Raw genomic sequence first — 19,002 nt, 5'->3', positions numbered from 1 at the left:
TACAACTTGTTTGACCTATTAACAAGGTTTAACAAAATTACGCTTTATGAAGTTTTTTTTAACAATAAGGCATTTTTTAATTTACAATACTATGTACACTGTTTAAAGGAAAATCTAATTATCTTATAGTACAAGGAATTTGCCCCTAGAAATTAACAGTTCAAACTTTCAGCTTATAAATTCCTTTTCTTCAAATAATATTATTAATATTAACTGGCATATTTTATTAGACACTTTCAAGTTTAGTATCAAAGCGCCTCTTGAATAATTTGGTTGAATCGCTCACCCTTGGTAGACTGAATTGGGATTTAGAGCCCACACTAGTGTTGTGAGGTAAGTCTCTTGTCAAATTTTTATATATTTTTTTAAAGTCACAACAGGATTCGAACCAACACCCATTGAGAAACCAACGGATGTGAAACTGAAATACTTTATGCGGTAGTATGTATTAATGAAATAATAATTATGTGCCTAACTTTTATCTGTTTTTTTTTTGTTTTTGTCCGAGGAAGAACCGTAGTGAATTAAAAATTCCCAATTATTATTTGTTTTCAGAAAGGAAGCACTTTTTTATGAATATTTTAACAATAATTCATTGGCGAATTGGAAGTCGGGGGTATTAAGAAGTGAAACCATATTGCACACAAAATTATGAACAGAAAATTAATTATGTACAAGAAGTAAAAAATAAAAAATAATACCATGGTATCGGTAACAAAACCTCTGGGCAAAGTGTTGTTTTCCTGATCAGTTGTTCACAGGTTGTTGTTGGCGTGAACTTTTAGCCAAATTTAAAATTCTCTTTCGTCGATTCATCTTGACAGTTTAATCATACCAATGTAGAATCCAGAAAATGATCAGAGCATACTGATTGAAGCGTCGAGTTGAAACCAACGGTTCTTTTCAGAACCACCCCAACTCATTAAGAGATAGTCATTACATGGTGTTACCGCAAACCTTTCCATATAATGTAGAACTCATTGCAAGAAAAATATCTTATTGGCTTCAGATTTTGACCACGTACACCCACGAACAAAGGTGTTGTCACCCGACAGAAGGCAACAAATTCAGCAGATCGTTGAACAGTGAGCTGACTGGCTTTGCTTGATGAAGAGCAAGAAACTGGCAAACCCGCTTAGTAATAAGCCAAAATCTGTTTTATTGTCTCGGCTGTGAAGACATACTTCCAAACTTCTCCAAAGACTTTTGGAACGGTAGTGTGACAGAGGTTGTCTTTGTACTGAAACGATCACAGCTTCTGGGTCTGTTCGCCTGATACTTTACTTTGATTGGAAGCACTTAGTGAAAACTTCCCAATGTATAGGGTTCAGTGAAACTTCATCAGCTGATGTGTCAAGCAACGTTCTTTGGCAAAATACCTTAGACATTGCCTTGGGCCTTTCTCAAACCACGGCTTGGGCTCTGGCTCAGGCTCTGCGTGCTGATATCTGGCAATACGCGCTGCTCCAAAATGCAGGTTAAATGCAAGCTGCATACACAGCACGCGGCGCCTAAGCTTGAGCCAAAGCCCGAGCCCAAGCCGTGGTTTGAGAAAGGCCCCTTGTCTGCTTCAAGGCTCTGGGCCCAATTTCATAGAGCTACTAAGCACAAAAATTTACTTAGCATGACATTTTTTTGCCCTGAAAAAATACCCAGGATCGCCAACCAAATTTCCATGTGATTTTCAGAAAAAGCAACAACAGCTGAATTCCTTGTAACAAGCAACATGCAACAAATGGAAATTTGGTTGGTCATCATGTTTTTATCAAGGAAGAAATTTCATGCAAAGCAAATTTTGTGCTAAGCATCTCTATGAAATTGGGCTCTGTTTGCTTAGCGATGACTTATGAATGCCAGACATACAAACTGCTCGGGTAGAGTTGCTGATATAGCACTTCAGACTAGTTGGTCTGCTCAGAAGGTGATTGCCTCCATGTCCCCTGGGCCCAATTGCATAAAGCCTGAGCACACAAAGATTCGCTTAGCATAAAATTTCTTTTCTGATAATAACAGGATTACCAACCAAATTTCCATTTGTTGCATACTGCTTGTTAGTGGTATTCAGCTGTTGTTTGCTTGTCCTGAAAATCATGTGGAAATTTGGTTGGTAATCCTGTATTTATCAAGGAAGTAATTTCATGCTAAGCACATTTTTGTGCTTACAGACTTTATGAAATTGAGCCCTGGGCATGGTCTCTGCCTTGGTGCCCTTGAAATGATCCAATAGAAATTTCAAAAATTTCTTCATATGGTGCCCTCTCACCAAGGAGAAAATGCCTTGCCATTTCAAAACGAAACATACGGGCCTGACCATGTCAAACACATTCTGCGAATTGTTTCCCTCTTTGCTGCTCGTTCACAGACTTTTCACACCTGCACCTGGTCAGTGCCTTAATTCAGTAGGCTATCAGGAGCTCCCAACATTTCAAATGAGCTCGATCATAAGCCAGCATCATCCCTCATCAAGGAGTGTCAAGGTAGCATTGGTAACGGTATACTCAGCTGTACTATTACTGCATTGCATTTCAGCTTGATCACAAGCCAGCGTCATCCTTAGTAGCTGTACACCACAGCTTTCCCGCAGTGTCAAGGAAGGTTTGGTAAAGATGTCCAGAGCTGTACTTTAACTGCATTGCATTTCAGCATGTGAGGATGTCCTTGTACTACCTCCGTTTCCCTTTGACTTTTGTTGTCTGTGCATTATTCTTTGCTTTATTCACATATTTCATGTACTCTATCTCTCCGTCCAAGGTCAGCAACTCTTGCCTCAGCTTCTGGTTGATCTCCAGTAACGATTCTAGAATATACAAACAGAAACAAGTGTCATGAAAGAGATAGCATCAACTTGAAGTGTCTAATACCATTTGCTTATACTCTGATGCTCTATGAGGTGTGTGACAATTTTGGAAATGTATTGCTATTTCTGTGAAGACCAAATTGTTTAGTGAAAGCTTTGCTTTCTGTCTTCACAAGCACGAAACCAGAATTGTATGAGGGAGGGGTTCCCGTTAACCACCTGGACCACTTTAAGTGCAGTGAGTATGCTTATGGCACAAGCTGGCAAGTGGAATTTAGATCTGAAGAGAAAACCCAATGTCTCAGGATAGTAAAAAAGTAAAACAAGATTTGTTGAGAGCAGCAGGGAGGGGTTGAAGCCCCTGGAGCGATCCCCTGTAGCAATCCAAAGGACCAATTCCCTGGACCACCTCTTTGATAAATGAAGTCTGGTTAACTTTCTGCCAATGCGATACAAATTTGACGTCACAAATTCAAAACGAATTATTGGCAACACTTCAAATGTTTTCAACTGGTGCGAAACATTCGCTGTAAAAACAGTCATGAAAATCATATCGTATTCGCATTTGTAGGAAGTTTAAACGAGGCTTGAGCCTACCTGGATCTGGAAGTGGTCCGCTCTTGTCTCCAGAGAACAGATCAGTGGTTCCCTGGGGCTTGTACTTAACGGGAGGCGGCGTGACGGTAGGCGTGTGAGGAATTGAGTTCAAACGTTGCTCATTGTTCGGGGCCTCTGTATTTGGTAAAATGAAAAAGACCACAAAGTTTTGATGGCTGGAGTTTAATTTTGCAATGGATGGTTTGGTGGAGACGGTTTTAAAAATTTCAGGCCCAGTTTAGTACATGTACATATCAAAACAATCCTATACAAACATGAACACTTAAAGGTAGGGTCATAGATTGGTGAATACTCCAAAATCATAATGACCGTAAAAATCCACTTGTTAAGAAGCTTTGCAGCTGTTGATGGTAAAAACTAATTTGAAAATAGATTTCCTTTGAAGTAACATGATTTTGATACATTTTTAACCTTAAAACACTTGCATCAGAGAAACATTCATGCGTGAAATGTTCCAAATGGAGTCAATGTTTGTGATGAAGATACAGAGAAAATTGTTCACTGTTGCCCAAACAAGTAGAGACTGTATTCAGCTGGTGACATTTATTCTACTTTAATGATAACTTCGCCTAGAAATTAGCAAAACATTGACAAAAACCAAATCTATTACGCTAAGTGCAGTAACACTTTTTGCTTTTGTGCATCATAGAGCCATTTAGTGTGAATGACTGACGCTGCTAGCTCAGAGCTGCCAACATTTTGCATCTTGCAAACAGGGAGATTTTTTGAATTACATTCAACACACCTGTGTATCTCAACAGATGCATAACATAAAAAAATCCTTTGAAAATTTGAGCTTGATTGGTTGCCGGAGTTGCGAGATTACTATGAAAGAAAAACACCCTTGTCACACGAAGTTGTGTGCCTTCAGATGCTTGACTTCGAGACCTCAAGCTCTAAACTTGAGGTCTTGAAATCAAATTCGCATTGTACAATCCTGGCGTCTCTTGAGTTGAGTTGGGTGACTGTGAATAGTTATTAATTTCTCGTAAAGTATAATGGGTCCTATAAAGTACGTCACTTCAGAGGGAGCCGTTTCTCACAATGTTTTATACTATCAACCTCTCCCCAGTACTCGTTACCAAGTAAGGTTTCATGCCAATAGTTATTTTGAGTAATTACCAATAGTGTCCACTGCCTTTAACCAATCATAAGACTCACCACCGCCTTGTTGCGTCTTAGTAGCCGGTTTCCCGCCACTCTTGCCGCTCTGTCCCCAGGCATTCTTCTTATTCCTATTACTGTACCCAGTCACACCCTGAGAGGGTGCAGTCGTACCCGCTGCTGGTTTGATGACCCTTTTTGGCGGTGAGTTCTTTGGTTTGTTATTCTGCTGGGTGCCGTCTCGTTGTGGGCTGGCCTGCTCAATCTTCATTCCTACTGGATCTGGAGAAAAAAAATGTTGGTGAGTGTAACTAAATAACAGGGATTAGTTACTGAAAGAATAAAAAAAACTGATTTTTTTGGTCACTGTGAACACACGTCAATTAATTTTCCCTTTTTATCACAAATTATTATTATTAGGGTTTTTTGGGGCATTTTTGGGCGATCTTATCCCCCATTTCTGCCCTTGATAATACTTTGTTTCATCGACAATCATTTTTATGGGTTCATGATTTGAGGTTCTGTTGTACATAAAATTATTTTGTCATAAAATGTTTGTGTTTTAACAATCAGTTGGTGAGGCACAATGGGAAACAAATATGCAGCAAGAGTGATTAGTTTATAAGTACGAGGTTATAATTTTAGCTGAGGATATACATGGAACCAGCTTGAAATTTGAGTTATATTTCCCCTACTCGCCAACATGAATGCCAGACATGTGCATGCGTTTGAATAAAAAGATAGCACAAATCAAGACTTGTCAAACCATTTTACAAACTTTAAAACAATCTCTCTCTTTGGAATTTTACCACTGCACTCCTGATTTATTGTGACAAGGAAACATTTGTTGACTCGCCTGCCAGAATACTAAATAAAAGATATGACTGCCTGCTTCTTCAACAGTAAATCAGCCAAAGTCAGGGAATATATATGTACATAAACTTACCTCTATGAATTTCTTTGGAAGTGGTCGGTAAGGACGGAATATATATATCAGCTGTATGATGGGCTCTACCCTGAGTTGTCGTCTCTCCTAATGGGGGCCCCTCTCTACCTCTTGGGTTAGCCACGCCCCTTGGGGAGGGCTCGCCCGGCAAGGAGTGTGCAGAGTTGACTGAAGGTTGACTATGGTGGCTGTTAGCTGGAGGGAAACTCAGACTGGTATCTGGAACATTTCCGTAGTCACTTTTTTTAGGGAAGATAAAAGTATGGGTTGAGGGTGAGTATTTAATTACTGAACGTAAAATACTGAATAAGTGAATTTAAATATGGTAGGCCTATTCTGATTGGTCTATTGAAAAATACAAAATCTGATGGGTCTATTAAATGTTAACATGATTTTAGGAACTCAGACTGGGAAATTTTTGTAGTCACTTTTTTTTTTAGGGAAGATAACAAGTTAAGGTGGGGGGGGGAGGGTGAGTATTTTTAAATTGAATGTCATAGTGAATTTAAATAGCATAGGCCTATTCTGATTGATGGAATACAAAAGAAAAATTCTGATTGGTCTAATATTAAAAGTACATATGACAGCAGAATGGCATGTTTAACTTGTTTCATGAATTTACTTTAAAAATGAAATAATTATAAAAGCCTATAAATGCCATATTAAATATTAAATTATTTGGCTAAAGATAAAAGCACAAAATTCATCTTAAGATTGATACAGTAAAGATAAATGTCAGCCCTGGCGTTCTCAAAATAGGCCTACATCTTGCTAAAAATAGACAAGCAAGTAAATAAATAAGCAAAACCAAATATTAATAAAGGGTAAATAAATTATAGGGAAAGAAAAAAATACTCCAAAACCTACATCCAAAACCTGAGAAAGGAGAAGACAAACATAAACAAACAAATCAAGACATCATAAAAAAAATTATGAATGAAATACATTAAAATTAGAAACATGGCATTGTTAATGCATTCAATATAAATATAAATGCATACAATTGAATAACTTTTTTGATATTGTTTTGCATTCCGTACAAATGTACGAGTGCATACCGAGCATAAATGAATGAAATTATGTAAAAGTATACATTATGCTCATTAGAAAGGAAAACATCTGCATAAATGAGAAAAACAACCAGGGAAAGAAAATACACATCAAACAAATCAAGACAAGATTCACAAAATTGATGAAAGAAATGCAATTTTTAGAAAGCATGGCAATGTCAATGCAATCAGTATAACAAATATAAATATGAATGCGTAAATTAAATTTATTTGATATTGCACGCTGCAAATGTACGAATGTACAAATGTTTGAGTGCACATCAATATCCAATGAATAAAAAGTACATATTATGCTCATTAGAAAGGGAAACATCTGCATTAAGGAGAAAACAACCAGAGGAAGAACATGCATCGAAGAAGAAATCAGGCATTTCGGAATTCAAATATATCACCATAACAATAAAAATACAATCACATAATTACAAACTTCAATATATCAACATAACAATTATAAAAATCAAATCACAAACTTCAATGAAAATAACTTCAAGTTCACAATCATTATGAACTCTTGCATTGAAATTAAATAATATACACTGTATATGAGAAACATATTAATGTCAGTTCAGCTACAAATGGTTGTTTTCACAGCGAATATCTTGCAAAAGTCAACTGTCGCAAATTTGCGATGTCAAACTTTGAATCACTTTCGCAGGAAGTATGAGCTGGGCTCTTAAGAAGAATAAGAATTTCGTACAATACTCACTTTTGGTTTTTATACCCACTCTGTGTGGGTGGATAACTATGCTGGGGCTTGCCGGGTCGTGATCCACCCGTACCTCCGCTATATCCCTGGTTCTCACCCACTTTAAAATTACCAGGAAAACTCTGATGCGTCTGTGGCAGTGGCTGCTGTGGTGAGTGATGCTGATTGACTGGTTGGGAGTGGTATTGAAGAGGCGGGGAGGAGGGTCTATATGATGGTTGAGGAGGGGTGTAGTGGTGTGGTTTGGGGCCGCGGTAACCATTTGGGACACCTCTTTTGTTGTCAACTGGAGGAAGCTGTCCAGTCTGTAAACAACAAACACATGAAGTATTCATTTATAAAACATCGGAGCTAATACATGTAGGAATACACAATCTGAGAAACATTACTGACAGTAACACTTCTCAAAAAGTTAGGGCATAAAAACTGATGTCTTTTTCCACAACCACATTATTTCGAAGTGAAATGTTCCTCAAAAAGTTTTTATTGCCATTCATTTTAAAGGCAGTGGACACTATTGGTAATTACTCAAAATAATTATTAGCACAAAACCTTACTTGGTATCAAGTAATGGGGAGAGGTTGGTAGTATAAAACATTGTGAGAAACGGCTCCCTCTGAAGTGGAGTAGTTTTTAAAAAAGAAGTAATTTTCCACAAATTTGATTTAGAGACCTAAAGTTTAGAACTTGAGGTCCCGAAATCAAGCATCTGAAAGCACACAACTTCGTGTGACAAGGGTGTTTTTTTCTTTCATAGTTATCTCGCAACTCCGACGACCGATCGAGCTCAAATTTTCACAGGTTTGTTATTTTGTGCATATGTTGAGATACACCAAGTGAGAAGACTAGTCTTTGACAATTACCAATAGTGTCCAGTGTCTTTAAGAGTGATTACCAAACATATACATATACCTTTCCTTAAATCTAACGATGGCTCACCTGTTCCTGACTACCAGAGGAGTGTCGGTCCGTCCCACCGCTGCCACCGACTGAGGGCTTTGTACCCTTGGTACCCTGCTGCCAATCTGGTGACTGAAGTAATGAACTACTTTGTGAACTATTCCGTTGCTGGTCTTGCTGTGAGGATGGTGAGGCATTGGAGTTCTGAGATCTACCTTGGGCTGCCACTGGTGTCGCCACAGACTTTCCTGACATTGTGCGGTTCATTGACAGTGGGGACGCTGCAAAGACTCTGTGAGAAAAATATTGGAAGCATGTCAACCCCTGGATTCTGCATACTGATGTTAAGAGTTTTATCCAAATTTCATGTGCACATTTCAGAATACAAACATGAACAATTCTTAAGTAAAGGGAACTATACACAAAACAATACAATACAATACAATAAAACTTTTATTGTCCCTGCAAGGGAAATTCCTTTGGCCTTATTGCTCACATAAAACACAGTCACCAGTAAAAAGGTACAACGTTAAAAATGGGTTAAACCTTACCACAGTATAGTGGGCCTAAGCAATACTTCTACGCCTAAAGGGATTGCTCCTTTGGATAGTGATTTGGCTTGCTTTTGGGCAATCCCTCAGCTTCTGTTTTTTTTTTTTTTTTTGTATGTGTCTAATTGTTTTCCTTATGTTTTTAAATCCTACATTTTCTGTTATTGTTGCCATGTGTTTTTGATGTTTTTAAAGCCCGAACGAACAAATAAAACAACAAATAAATACAACCACTGAACTTATTATTAATAATGGACAGCAATTTTCCTTAGGAAAACAATTTTTTTTACAATTATAACTTTACAAGGAGCACCACGGCAAGAAAATACCTGACAACTATTGCAATTGCCATGAATGCCCTTGAGTAATTTAAGACCTACTTTTTTATGCCAACTGTATGGACAGTAAATGGGGTAACCCTGTTTCAGCCCTAGGAGTAGGTGGCAACAACCTCTGGAAAAAAATTGTAGCCCACACCATGAAGTGGCCTTCAGGCCTTGTGTGTCTGGCGACTTGCATAAAAAAACTTTAAAAAACATTAAGGCTAAGAGAGGTTGTGGTAAAACCATTTGAATATCTCTTTTGAGTAGAGTTGGTTCTGGAAAGAGCTGGTGGTTTAACATCTCAACATTTCAGTCAAAATGCTCTGATGAACTGGGGCCCAATTTCATAGAGCTGCTTAAGCAAAAAATTTTGCTTAAGCAAAACATTCATTGCTTAGTAAAATCAGATTACCGGCCAAGAATTCCACTCAATTGTTATGCTAAGTAAACAACAGCTAAATACTAGTCATAAGCAATGTATATGGCATGAAATTTTGGCCAGTAACATGTGTAAAATAAGCAAGCTATTTTCGTGCTTAAGCAAATTTTTTGCTTAAGCAGCTCTATGAAATTGGCCCCTGATCGAAACCTTGAGTCATTAACCACCACTTTTCAAAAGGGATTTTCAACTAAGCTTGGGCGGTCCCTTCGGTTACCCGGTTCTACCCGGTTCCAAATTGAAAACCGGACTTGCGGTTCCACTCTTCTGTGGAACCGGGTACCCGCTTTTGTCGGTTCTGATTTTAAAAGACCGAGTCCCAATTATAAAAGGCTCTGTGGAGCCGATCCTGCGACGAACCGGCTCTAGAAATTGAGGCTTGATGGTGAAAGCGGTGACCGCAGATACAGTGTGCAAAGGCTTCAAGCCGACATGAGTACATGTATCAACTATCACATGTGGCTGCATACACAGTGCACACACATAGGCATCTTCTACAACCACCACATGTATGCATGTACATGTCATGCATATACATGTACATGTATAGACAGCACGTTGTGATTGGCTGCCGATATATCCATATTCATAAAAGCTTGCCCCATGCACAAAACACACAGTGCTGTATGTATGTATGTATGTATGTATGTACAGGCATGTACAGGCATAGTACACTTGTATGTACAGAGACGACACACTGCATGCACTACGAATGTACTGCACTACGGATGTACTGCACTACGGATGTACTGCACTACGGATGTACTACACTACGGACATACTGCTACACAACGATCGTACTGCCGGCTAAATCAAAGACTTGATTAAATGCAGGGAAAATAGGTGCTCGGTGGCACGATGTCTGATCATTGGGGTGGGTATTCTGGTAGTTTCTTTAAAAATAGTTCGGCTCCAATTGTGTGTGTGTGAGCTCGGAACCGATGTCTGATTAACTTGGTTATTTTCAGTTAAAATAGATCGGCTCAATTGTGTGTGTGTGAGCTCGGGACGGGCGGCTTATGTTTTATATTGAATTGGAACCGGGTATGTCTCAGAACCGAGCTTTTTCTCGGAACCGGAACCGAGCCCCAAATTTCTGGAACCGCCCAAGCTTATTTTCAACTGGTGTTGCCGCAAACCTCTCTTAGTTACACTTCCACCATGCAAAGTATCAAATCCTATAAACTTGAAGGTGGAGAAAACTGACCTTTCCAACTGGTCCAGCTTGGTGAGGAGTTTATCGTTTTCTTTGGATAGGTAGTGATGTTCAGACATTGCTCTCTCTCTGCCGTTGTGAAGGTCTGAGTTCTCAGATCTTAGGGTTTCGTTCTCCACCATGTACTCCTGTAGCATCTCATAGAGGCTGCTGTCCGCCGCTGACTTGGGTGTGAAGGATGACATAATGCTGCTGTAAATTAAAAAGGCAGTGTTACAAACTTTGAAAAAACTTTTGTAATTTGCTGTAAATATTTGTATGTGGTTCTTATGATGGGATTTGTTTTTAAGCAAAAAAAGACTGTAAGGTATTCAACTGCTAATCCAAACTTGAAAATTGGACCATCAGTAAAAAAAAAAAAAAAAACACATTTATAAAACAATTAAATATCAAAAAAAAAAATATCGAAATTTTACAAAATAGAAATTTACATTTGATAAAAAGAAAAGAAAACATAATTAGACAAAAATCTAGATAACTAAATAAAGAAATAAAGAAATAAATGAGCAAATAATTGTTAGCAAGACAGTAAGGCAAGAAGAGAGAAAGGAATGAATAACTAAATAAATATATAAAGATTACACAAATACATAAATAAAAAAATAAATTGAACATAAATAAATTAATATATTTTTTTTAAAGGCATTACCTGTCGGTTTCTCTCCTCTTTAACTCTCGCTCCTTCCTGTTGTCTTTTTGCAACGGCGTCTTGGACTCTCCCTTAGAGCGATCGAAATCTCCAGGAATCGGAGTCCGATTCCCCGACAGATCGTCTTCCGAGAAGGTATGAATGGAGAGGCTGTCCTCCGTGTCGTTCCTCCTCATTGGGGACGGCTTGATGGGGCTCGGGAATTCTAGACGATTTTTGAGGTAGCTGTTTTCGTTGCGTAGAAGTTTGACTTCTCTCTTGAGGCTGAGGATAAGTTTCTCCCTGGGATCCTGATAAAAAAGGGGGTCATAGAACAAATTAGCCTTTAAATTTGATTAGTCACATTATCCCCTTAAAGGGACACGTTGCCTTGGATCGGGCGAGTTGGTCAATGAAAAGCATTTGAAACTGTTTGTTGTTAAATGCATATAATTAGATGTTTTAAAAGTAGAATACAATGATCCCTACAAGCATGCCTTAAAATTGCATGGTTTTTCTTTTTCTTGGTGAGCTAACACAGCACACCATTTTTGTACAGTCAGATTTTTTACTCCACAAAAGTGTGAACCGTGTTTATAGTTCGGAAAGTAAGAGTAACCACGCAATTTTGAGGCATGTTTGTGTGGATCATTGTATTCTACACTTAAAAACATCTGTCTAACCAATATGCATTTTATAAAAAATGATTACAAACGCTTTTCATAGACCAACTTGCATGAACCAAGGGCAATGTGTCCCTTTAACAAAACTTAGCCAAAGTGGCTTGTACCAAAATGCCATAACGCATGGCGTCAAATGGCTGCAAGATTTGACCTGGTATTTTTGTGTGTGTCTTTTGTTTGTTTTAATTCTGTGGTTTTCTTGCAAGTTAGTTTAGATTCTTTACACACATGTAGGTAGGGCTATAGGCCTCTATCTCCTCAAAAGATCAAAACATTACCGCGGTTTGGGCTCTGGCCTGGCGGCCAAAGCCCAATGGGCGACTTTTGGGACACTTGGTGGCAGCAGACTTACCAGGTAAAATCCATTGTTTTCAATCATGTGCGCACGCTCAGAACTACGTAAACAATGGAAATTTACCTGGTAAGTCTGCTGCCCCCTAGCGTCCCAAAGTCTCCCATTATATGGAGCTGCGTAAGCACAAAACTTTGCTTAGGCAAAAAAATCCGTGCTCAGTAAAATCAGATTACCGGCCAAGACTCCACTCAATTGTTATTCTAGGTAAACAACAGTTAAATACCAGTCACAAGCAATGTATGTATGGCATGACATTTTGGCCAGTAACATGTGTAAAGCAAGCGAGCTATTTTCGTGCTTAAGCAAATTTTGTGCTTAAGCAGCTCTATGAAATTGGCCCCAGACTTTGAATAAACAATCAATCCACATGTACATACCATTCTGATAACTGGCTTGTTCTTTATTCTCTTGGCACGGTTGGCGTAGCGTAACGTACTCAACGATTCAGATATACAATATGAGGAAGGGGTGATACATGCAATCTAGAAAATAGACAAAAAATAATTGTCATACAATAATAAATACTGCCATGAAAAATTCCACTTTCAATGATTTACCGCACGGCCACAACCCTGCAAGTTTTTAAAGGACTGTTGAAGTCCTCGGTGCCACACTTTTATTCCCTCAGTGAAAACCAATACAATAAATATTTATTGCAAAAGCTAGAGGGACAACAGATTAAAGTGAAAGCTCGTTAAAAGAGAGTCACCAAACTTTAAAACATTACAAGGATGTAACATTACAAGGCAGAAACATGGTTTTCCCCATCTCAGTCCGTAAGGGTAAAGGCATAGGGTGCATCCACTATAGGAGCCTGGCTGGTAGAGCAAAATGATCTACCATTCCAAATTTTTACAAAGCAATTATATGTGCCTTGCTCAAGGGCAAATAGTTCTAACCCATACTCTACCGCTGACAGCACTAGAGCTTAGATTCAATGAACTTGACCGCTTGGTCATGACAAGCCACAAATTACTCTAAAATCTTGACTCTCTAAACAGAGATTTTTGAAGAGGGTATCCATTCAATGTTTCCTACCATTAGTGTGATGCCATTGCCGCCCAGACTATCTGCTAGAAGCTTAGTCAGTTTACTGTCCCTGTATGGTATATGACCAGAACGCTTCCGGTTATCGCTCAATGCTGATATACAATTCCCTGCAAATCAAGAGAAACATTAATAAAAAATAATGATTTATGATTTATATAGCGCCAAATTACCAAAGGATGCAAGGCACAAAGTGATGGTGACAACCAGCTACAGATTGGAGAACAGGTGTGTCTTGAGACCCTTTGTGACATAGACAAAACAGTCTCAGCATTTTTAAATGGGAAGACCGTTCCATAGGCCGGAGGCAGCAGTGGAAAATGCTCTTTCACCAGTTTTGCGTAACTTGTTCACGCCAAGGGAAATGGCATCATATCTTTGAAGGGAATATGGGCAGCCATGGATTTCAAAAAATGAAGAAACATAATATAATTTTTTATCATTCTGGGTTCTCAATCAATTATGCAGCTCAGTTGATTCCTGAGAAAACTGTCAACATCGATGCTTACTACACACTTTGGTTTTACACCAATGTGTGTAAGCACTGTACTCAGTATTTTCCCTGAGTTCTGTGGAAAAACCCCAGGCATATTACTCAGGTGTGATTGGAACCCACGACCTTTGCAATTCTAGAGCAGTGTCTTACCAACTAGACACAACTTTTTCACAGAACTCTTCGGTGTGGAAGCCTGCTAACATACATTGATCCTTTGTTTTGAAAGCCCTACTCTGACATCTGGGATGTTCCATGTGGTTGTATCTTCTTTTTTCTTATGAATTTGATCCAAGTTTTAAAAGCACTGTACACGTTTGGTAATTGTCAAAGACCAGTGTTCTCACTTGGTGTTTCCCATCGCAAGCATAATATAACAAACCTGTGAAAATTTGGGCTAAAATGGTCTTAAAAGTTGCAAGAAAATTATGAAAGAAAAAAACACCCTTGTTGGACGAATTTGTGTGCTTTCAGCTAGAAGTCTTTTAACATTTTAGTGACAAATTACCCCTTTCTCAAAAACTACATGTACGCTACTTCAGAGGGAGGCGTTGTTCACAATGTTTTATACTACCAACAGCTCTCCAATGCTCGTTACCATGTCAGTTTTGTATTACCAAACACGTACCTTCCCTTTAAAATATAACTACCCCCCCCCCAAAACCCCCCCTTTTTTTTTTTCTTTTTTTTTAAATGGAGAAATCACATCCTTGTTGTTTGAAACAGAGAAAAATCAAGATGGCTGCAGCAAGGTCTATTGAGCGAGTGATAGATGAACTCACCGAGGGTCAACAAACTCTTGTTGATATTGGTTGTCTCGGTGAGTAACTCTCCCGATGAGTTACCCAACTCTTTCACCTTCTCACTGCCGGCGAGATCGACGAAGCTGAGACGACCATGCTTGGTGATGTATAGGCTCTCTTCTTCTGGATCGGGCTGCAGAATACAATCAAGACAAGAGAATAATAGTAGAAATATAATAACTTAAAATGTAATTTACCATGTTTTAAGTGGGCTATATTGTCATGTTTCTGTGTATTTTAAAAGTCTTTTTCCTAAAAGAAAACAGTGTTATAGTGGCTTTATATTTGAAGTTAAACAATTATCAAAATCACATATGTATCAGTCTATCCACACGTCTTTGTGTTGTCAATATATAAATAATTTACCTTTAATACCTTGAAAAATACAGCTTCAAAAAGGTATGTGTACGCACATGTAATACTTAACAGAGGCAACAGAGGCAATTTCCTCCCTTGGTGCCCCATGAAATGTCCCAGAATTTTACACTCCCTGAGGTGCCCTAAGGCAAAAAAAAAACCACTCCGAAAACATGTTCAGCGTCCTGCCTTTTTGAAAAAAAGGAAGGAGGACCAATTTACCCTTGTTGATGAAATGGCCGACTGACAATCGACTGGGCTATTTAAAAAAAAAAATAGTCCGAGATTGTTAAAATGTATCCTGTTTTTGTGTATTAAATAAAAGGGAAATAAAAAGGTGGCCTCTAAAAAGGAAAAGGGCAGGGACGCTAAACATTTATTTGTTTTTTGGCCTGATTACCATAGCCAAGAAAGCACCACCTTGCCATTACAACAACATGAAGTACCAGGCATAGGATTGTGCTCTAAGTTTTTGTTCATTTTGGGACATATTATTAGTGTTCAAAACCATAGAGCAGGGACAGAACAAACGGAACAAACAACCACAGGCTACAATTAGTTAGTGATATCTTATCACAGGTTGACAACAATGGCACACTTCACACCTCTGTGGTCTGACAGAGTAAAAGCACCTGGCTTTTACCCTACACATTCTAATGGAATATATAACAGTTACAAATTAACTGATAACTGTGCAAGCCAAAATGAGTTGATCTGTCTTCACTCACTATGTACAAACATAGATCAATGGTACCAACATGTAAGCAGTCACACTATACCAAGCCAAGTTCAAGTGTTTTTGTCTGTACTGCTTGAATCAAGATCAGTTTTAATTTTCTCAGTGTGGGATAATAAAGTTTTATCTTATCTTATAATAATAATATTTTTAATAATATTTATTCAGGCGAACACATTAGGCAACAAAGTAAAACAACAGTGGGGTGCCCAGGAGAGCATAAAAGTAAAAGTTAAAAAAAAAAAAATAAAAAAAACTATTGCCAAAAGGCGTATGTCTCCTTTTCTTATCCTTATTCTTTCATTTAAAACAAAACCCCTAAAGACTGCTGGAAAAAGTTTAACCCCATTTTCCTTTCACACTTGTGTTGTTTTGAATAAAAATAAACAGTCATTATATTATGAGAACAATAAAAGCTCTACTGGGAAAACATTTCATGGAGCCTACAGACAGCCCAGTTCATACTTCCTGCAAATGCGAATAAAATTTTGACGTCACAGCCTCAACTCCTGCGAAAACAGCCCTGTGACAGGGCTGTTTTTCGCAGGAGTTGAGCACAAGTTAACAGGGCCCAATTTCATAGAGCTGCTAATAAGCACAAAAATTTGCTTATGAAATTTCTTCCTTGATAAAAACAGGATTATCAACCAAATTTCCATTTGTTGCATATTGCTTGTAACTGGTACTCAGCTGTTGTTTGCTTATCCTCAAAATCACGTGGAAGTTTGGTTGGTAATCCTCTTTATCAAGGAAGAAATTTCATGCTCAGCAAATTTTTATGCTAAGCAGCTCTATGAAATTGGGCCCTGACGTGAATTATTCGCAGGAAGTATGAACCGGGCTCAACAGAATTATCAAGAAAGCCAGCCACTCAAAACATTATTATTATTTTATTATTATTATTTATTCGGCATAAAAACACATACAAAGAACAAACATATAAAGTACAAAACAAAAGCCAGGGACATATGGCTGGAATTAAAAAAGTTTACCTAAAAACTGTAGCCCGAAGGCCTTCAATTCCAATATCCCTGGCCATATATCAAAAATCTATAACTATTTACAATAAATCTATAAAGACATTAAGAACAATAAGACAAAAACAGAAAGATAATTAAAAGCAGTGACGCAGAATAAGTAAAAGCGCAAAAAAAAGCCCCACCCCCTCCCATCAGGCAAAAAATAAACTTAATCAGCAATAAAGAAACATAAGAATGAAAAATTGGCAAGAGACAAAAAGGTTTAAAACGGTACCTCTATCAGTTTAACATGAATACAAAGCTTCAAAAGGCAGATGTTTTTTGTTTTTAATCCCATCCTATTTGATTACAGAGCAACCACTTAGTGAGGATTATTTTGTACCAGTAAGTGTGAACAAATTAACAGTGCAAACATTACTGTCCCTCTAGGCACACTTATCAAGTGTTTTCAATAGAGTTACATTAATTCATGTCACACCTTGAGAGTGTGACAATTTATATTGTGACCTTAACTTGTGACATCATACAAAAGAGCCACAGAAAGGGACAAGGGCCGATTTCACAACGAGCTTTGATTGATCTTAACTGGAAATCAATCTTAGTTGCTTAGTAAAGTGTGATGTCACAATTAAAATCACAAAGCTAATACTGACAGTTTGTCTTACGGTGGATTTATATGCGTTGTGAAATTGAGCCCAGGACTTCCTCGCTGGCAGGATTTGTACACAGCCCGGCAAAAGAAAGCATGAAATCTTATGTTTTATGGGGATTGCACTTTTTATTTGTAATCATTCTTGACATGAAGGTGGCACACCACAAACATTTCTCAGTTGTGATTTTATGTAAATCTCTTGAACTTATGTGGAAATAATGACACAAACTTACAACTTTTCAATCAGCCCTGCCACTGTACAGTAGGAAATTAGGCAAATATGACAGACCCTGGAAACTTTGTAACTGGCATTTGACTTGTTATAGCCGTGGTAATAACACTAGCCGAAAGGGTGTCCGGGCATTTTTTTATTTATTCTATTTTATTTTACATGTAAATTTAGACAAACTCCAAAGTAACGTTTCGTCGTAAAATGCCCTTTTTTTTTCAATTAACACTAACATTTAACAATCGATTTCCAAAATCTTAAAAAAATTAAGTTTCAATTAAATTTTATAGAGCTCAGCTACTTAAGCACAACAAGTAGCTTAGCATAATTTTTTTTGCCTTACCATATCAGATAAAGGTTACCAGCCAAAACATGGTATCACACGTACAGGCATCTATGACTGGTTTCCTGCTTAGTTTTGCTCAACAGAAAATCTTTAAAGACACTGGACACTATTGGTAATTGTCAAAGACTAGTCTTCACAGTTGGTGTATCTCAACATGCATAAAATAACAAACCTGTGAAAATTTGAGCTCAATCCGTCGTCAAAGTTGCAAAATATTAATGAAAGAAAAACACCCATGACACACCATGGTAACACAAAGTTTTAAGATTCCTGATTTTGAGACCTCCAATTCTAATCCAAGGTCTCAAAATTACATTCGTGGAAACTTACTTCTTTCTGGAAAACTACGTCACTTCAGAGGGAGCTGTTTCTCTCAATATTTTATACTATCAACCTCTCCCCATTTCTCGTAATCAAGAAAGGTTTTAAGATAACAATATTTTGAGTAATTACCAATAGTGTCCTTTAAAGGAACGTTACAGAATTGGTAAGGAACAAAAATCGTGAAGATCACAGATTTACATAAAACTTACACGGTCTAATGATGATGATAGTTGAAAACATCCCTTGAAATATTTCTGTCTGAAATGTCATATTTAGTGAGAAATAAATAATGTAACTTCGCGTTTGGAGTTTATCGCTCAGTGAGCGTTTCATTCATTTTCATTTTGGCATCGATGCAATGCAAAATTTGTAATCGGTTTTTTGCTTCACTATTCTCTCATGACCCAGATTGCCGTTCGATCTCAAACTTCTGCAAGTTTGTCAGTTTGTGTATCCGATGGATTACATAAAGTGCTTACACTGCCAGCAACTGTTTTGCAGCAAAAACCAAATCTGTAATGTTCCTTTAAGCACAAAAATCTGGCAGTTCTGTGAAGTTGGGCCAAGGCCCTGCCACGTGTTCCTGTGGGATTCATTACAAAATTGCTTACACAATACACCATTTCAATCATACACAACCCATCGACACACACAAACGATTGAAACAATATCAACGCAATTCCCATCACAACAATCTGT

At 37.9% G+C, this 19,002-nt stretch overlaps 1 protein-coding gene across 2 annotated transcripts in view; it reads right to left on the bottom strand.

Annotated features, from left to right (window-relative positions):
- Window positions 1-2,105: 2,105 nt before the first annotated feature.
- The window catches only part of LOC139938596 (uncharacterized), a 37,805-nt gene continuing 20,908 nt past the window's right edge, over window positions 2,106-19,002 (bottom strand). The window contains exons 8-18 of one of the 2 annotated variants that reach the window (XM_071934179.1): window positions 14,659-14,812; window positions 13,375-13,493; window positions 12,714-12,818; window positions 11,320-11,609; window positions 10,662-10,862; window positions 8,181-8,433; window positions 7,242-7,546; window positions 5,466-5,704; window positions 4,577-4,801; window positions 3,395-3,529; window positions 2,106-2,797 (exon numbers count right to left, since the gene is read on the bottom strand). In XM_071934179.1, the coding sequence (XP_071790280.1) occupies window positions 2,664-2,797; window positions 3,395-3,529; window positions 4,577-4,801; window positions 5,466-5,704; window positions 7,242-7,546; window positions 8,181-8,433; window positions 10,662-10,862; window positions 11,320-11,609; window positions 12,714-12,818; window positions 13,375-13,493; window positions 14,659-14,812 (2,160 nt within the window). In that variant the 3' untranslated portion in view covers window positions 2,106-2,663. The remainder of the gene's footprint in view (window positions 2,798-3,394; window positions 3,530-4,576; window positions 4,802-5,465; window positions 5,705-7,241; window positions 7,547-8,180; window positions 8,434-10,661; window positions 10,863-11,319; window positions 11,610-12,713; window positions 12,819-13,374; window positions 13,494-14,658; window positions 14,813-19,002) is intronic. The other variant, XM_071934180.1, reaches the window with a different exon arrangement.

The sequence above is a fragment of the Asterias amurensis genome, chromosome 6 (genome assembly GCF_032118995.1).
Source record: "Asterias amurensis chromosome 6, ASM3211899v1".
Taxonomy (NCBI): domain Eukaryota; kingdom Metazoa; phylum Echinodermata; class Asteroidea; order Forcipulatida; family Asteriidae; genus Asterias; species Asterias amurensis.
Note: the sequence above shows the minus strand (reverse complement) of the source record. Positions and strands in the feature narration are given on the sequence as shown.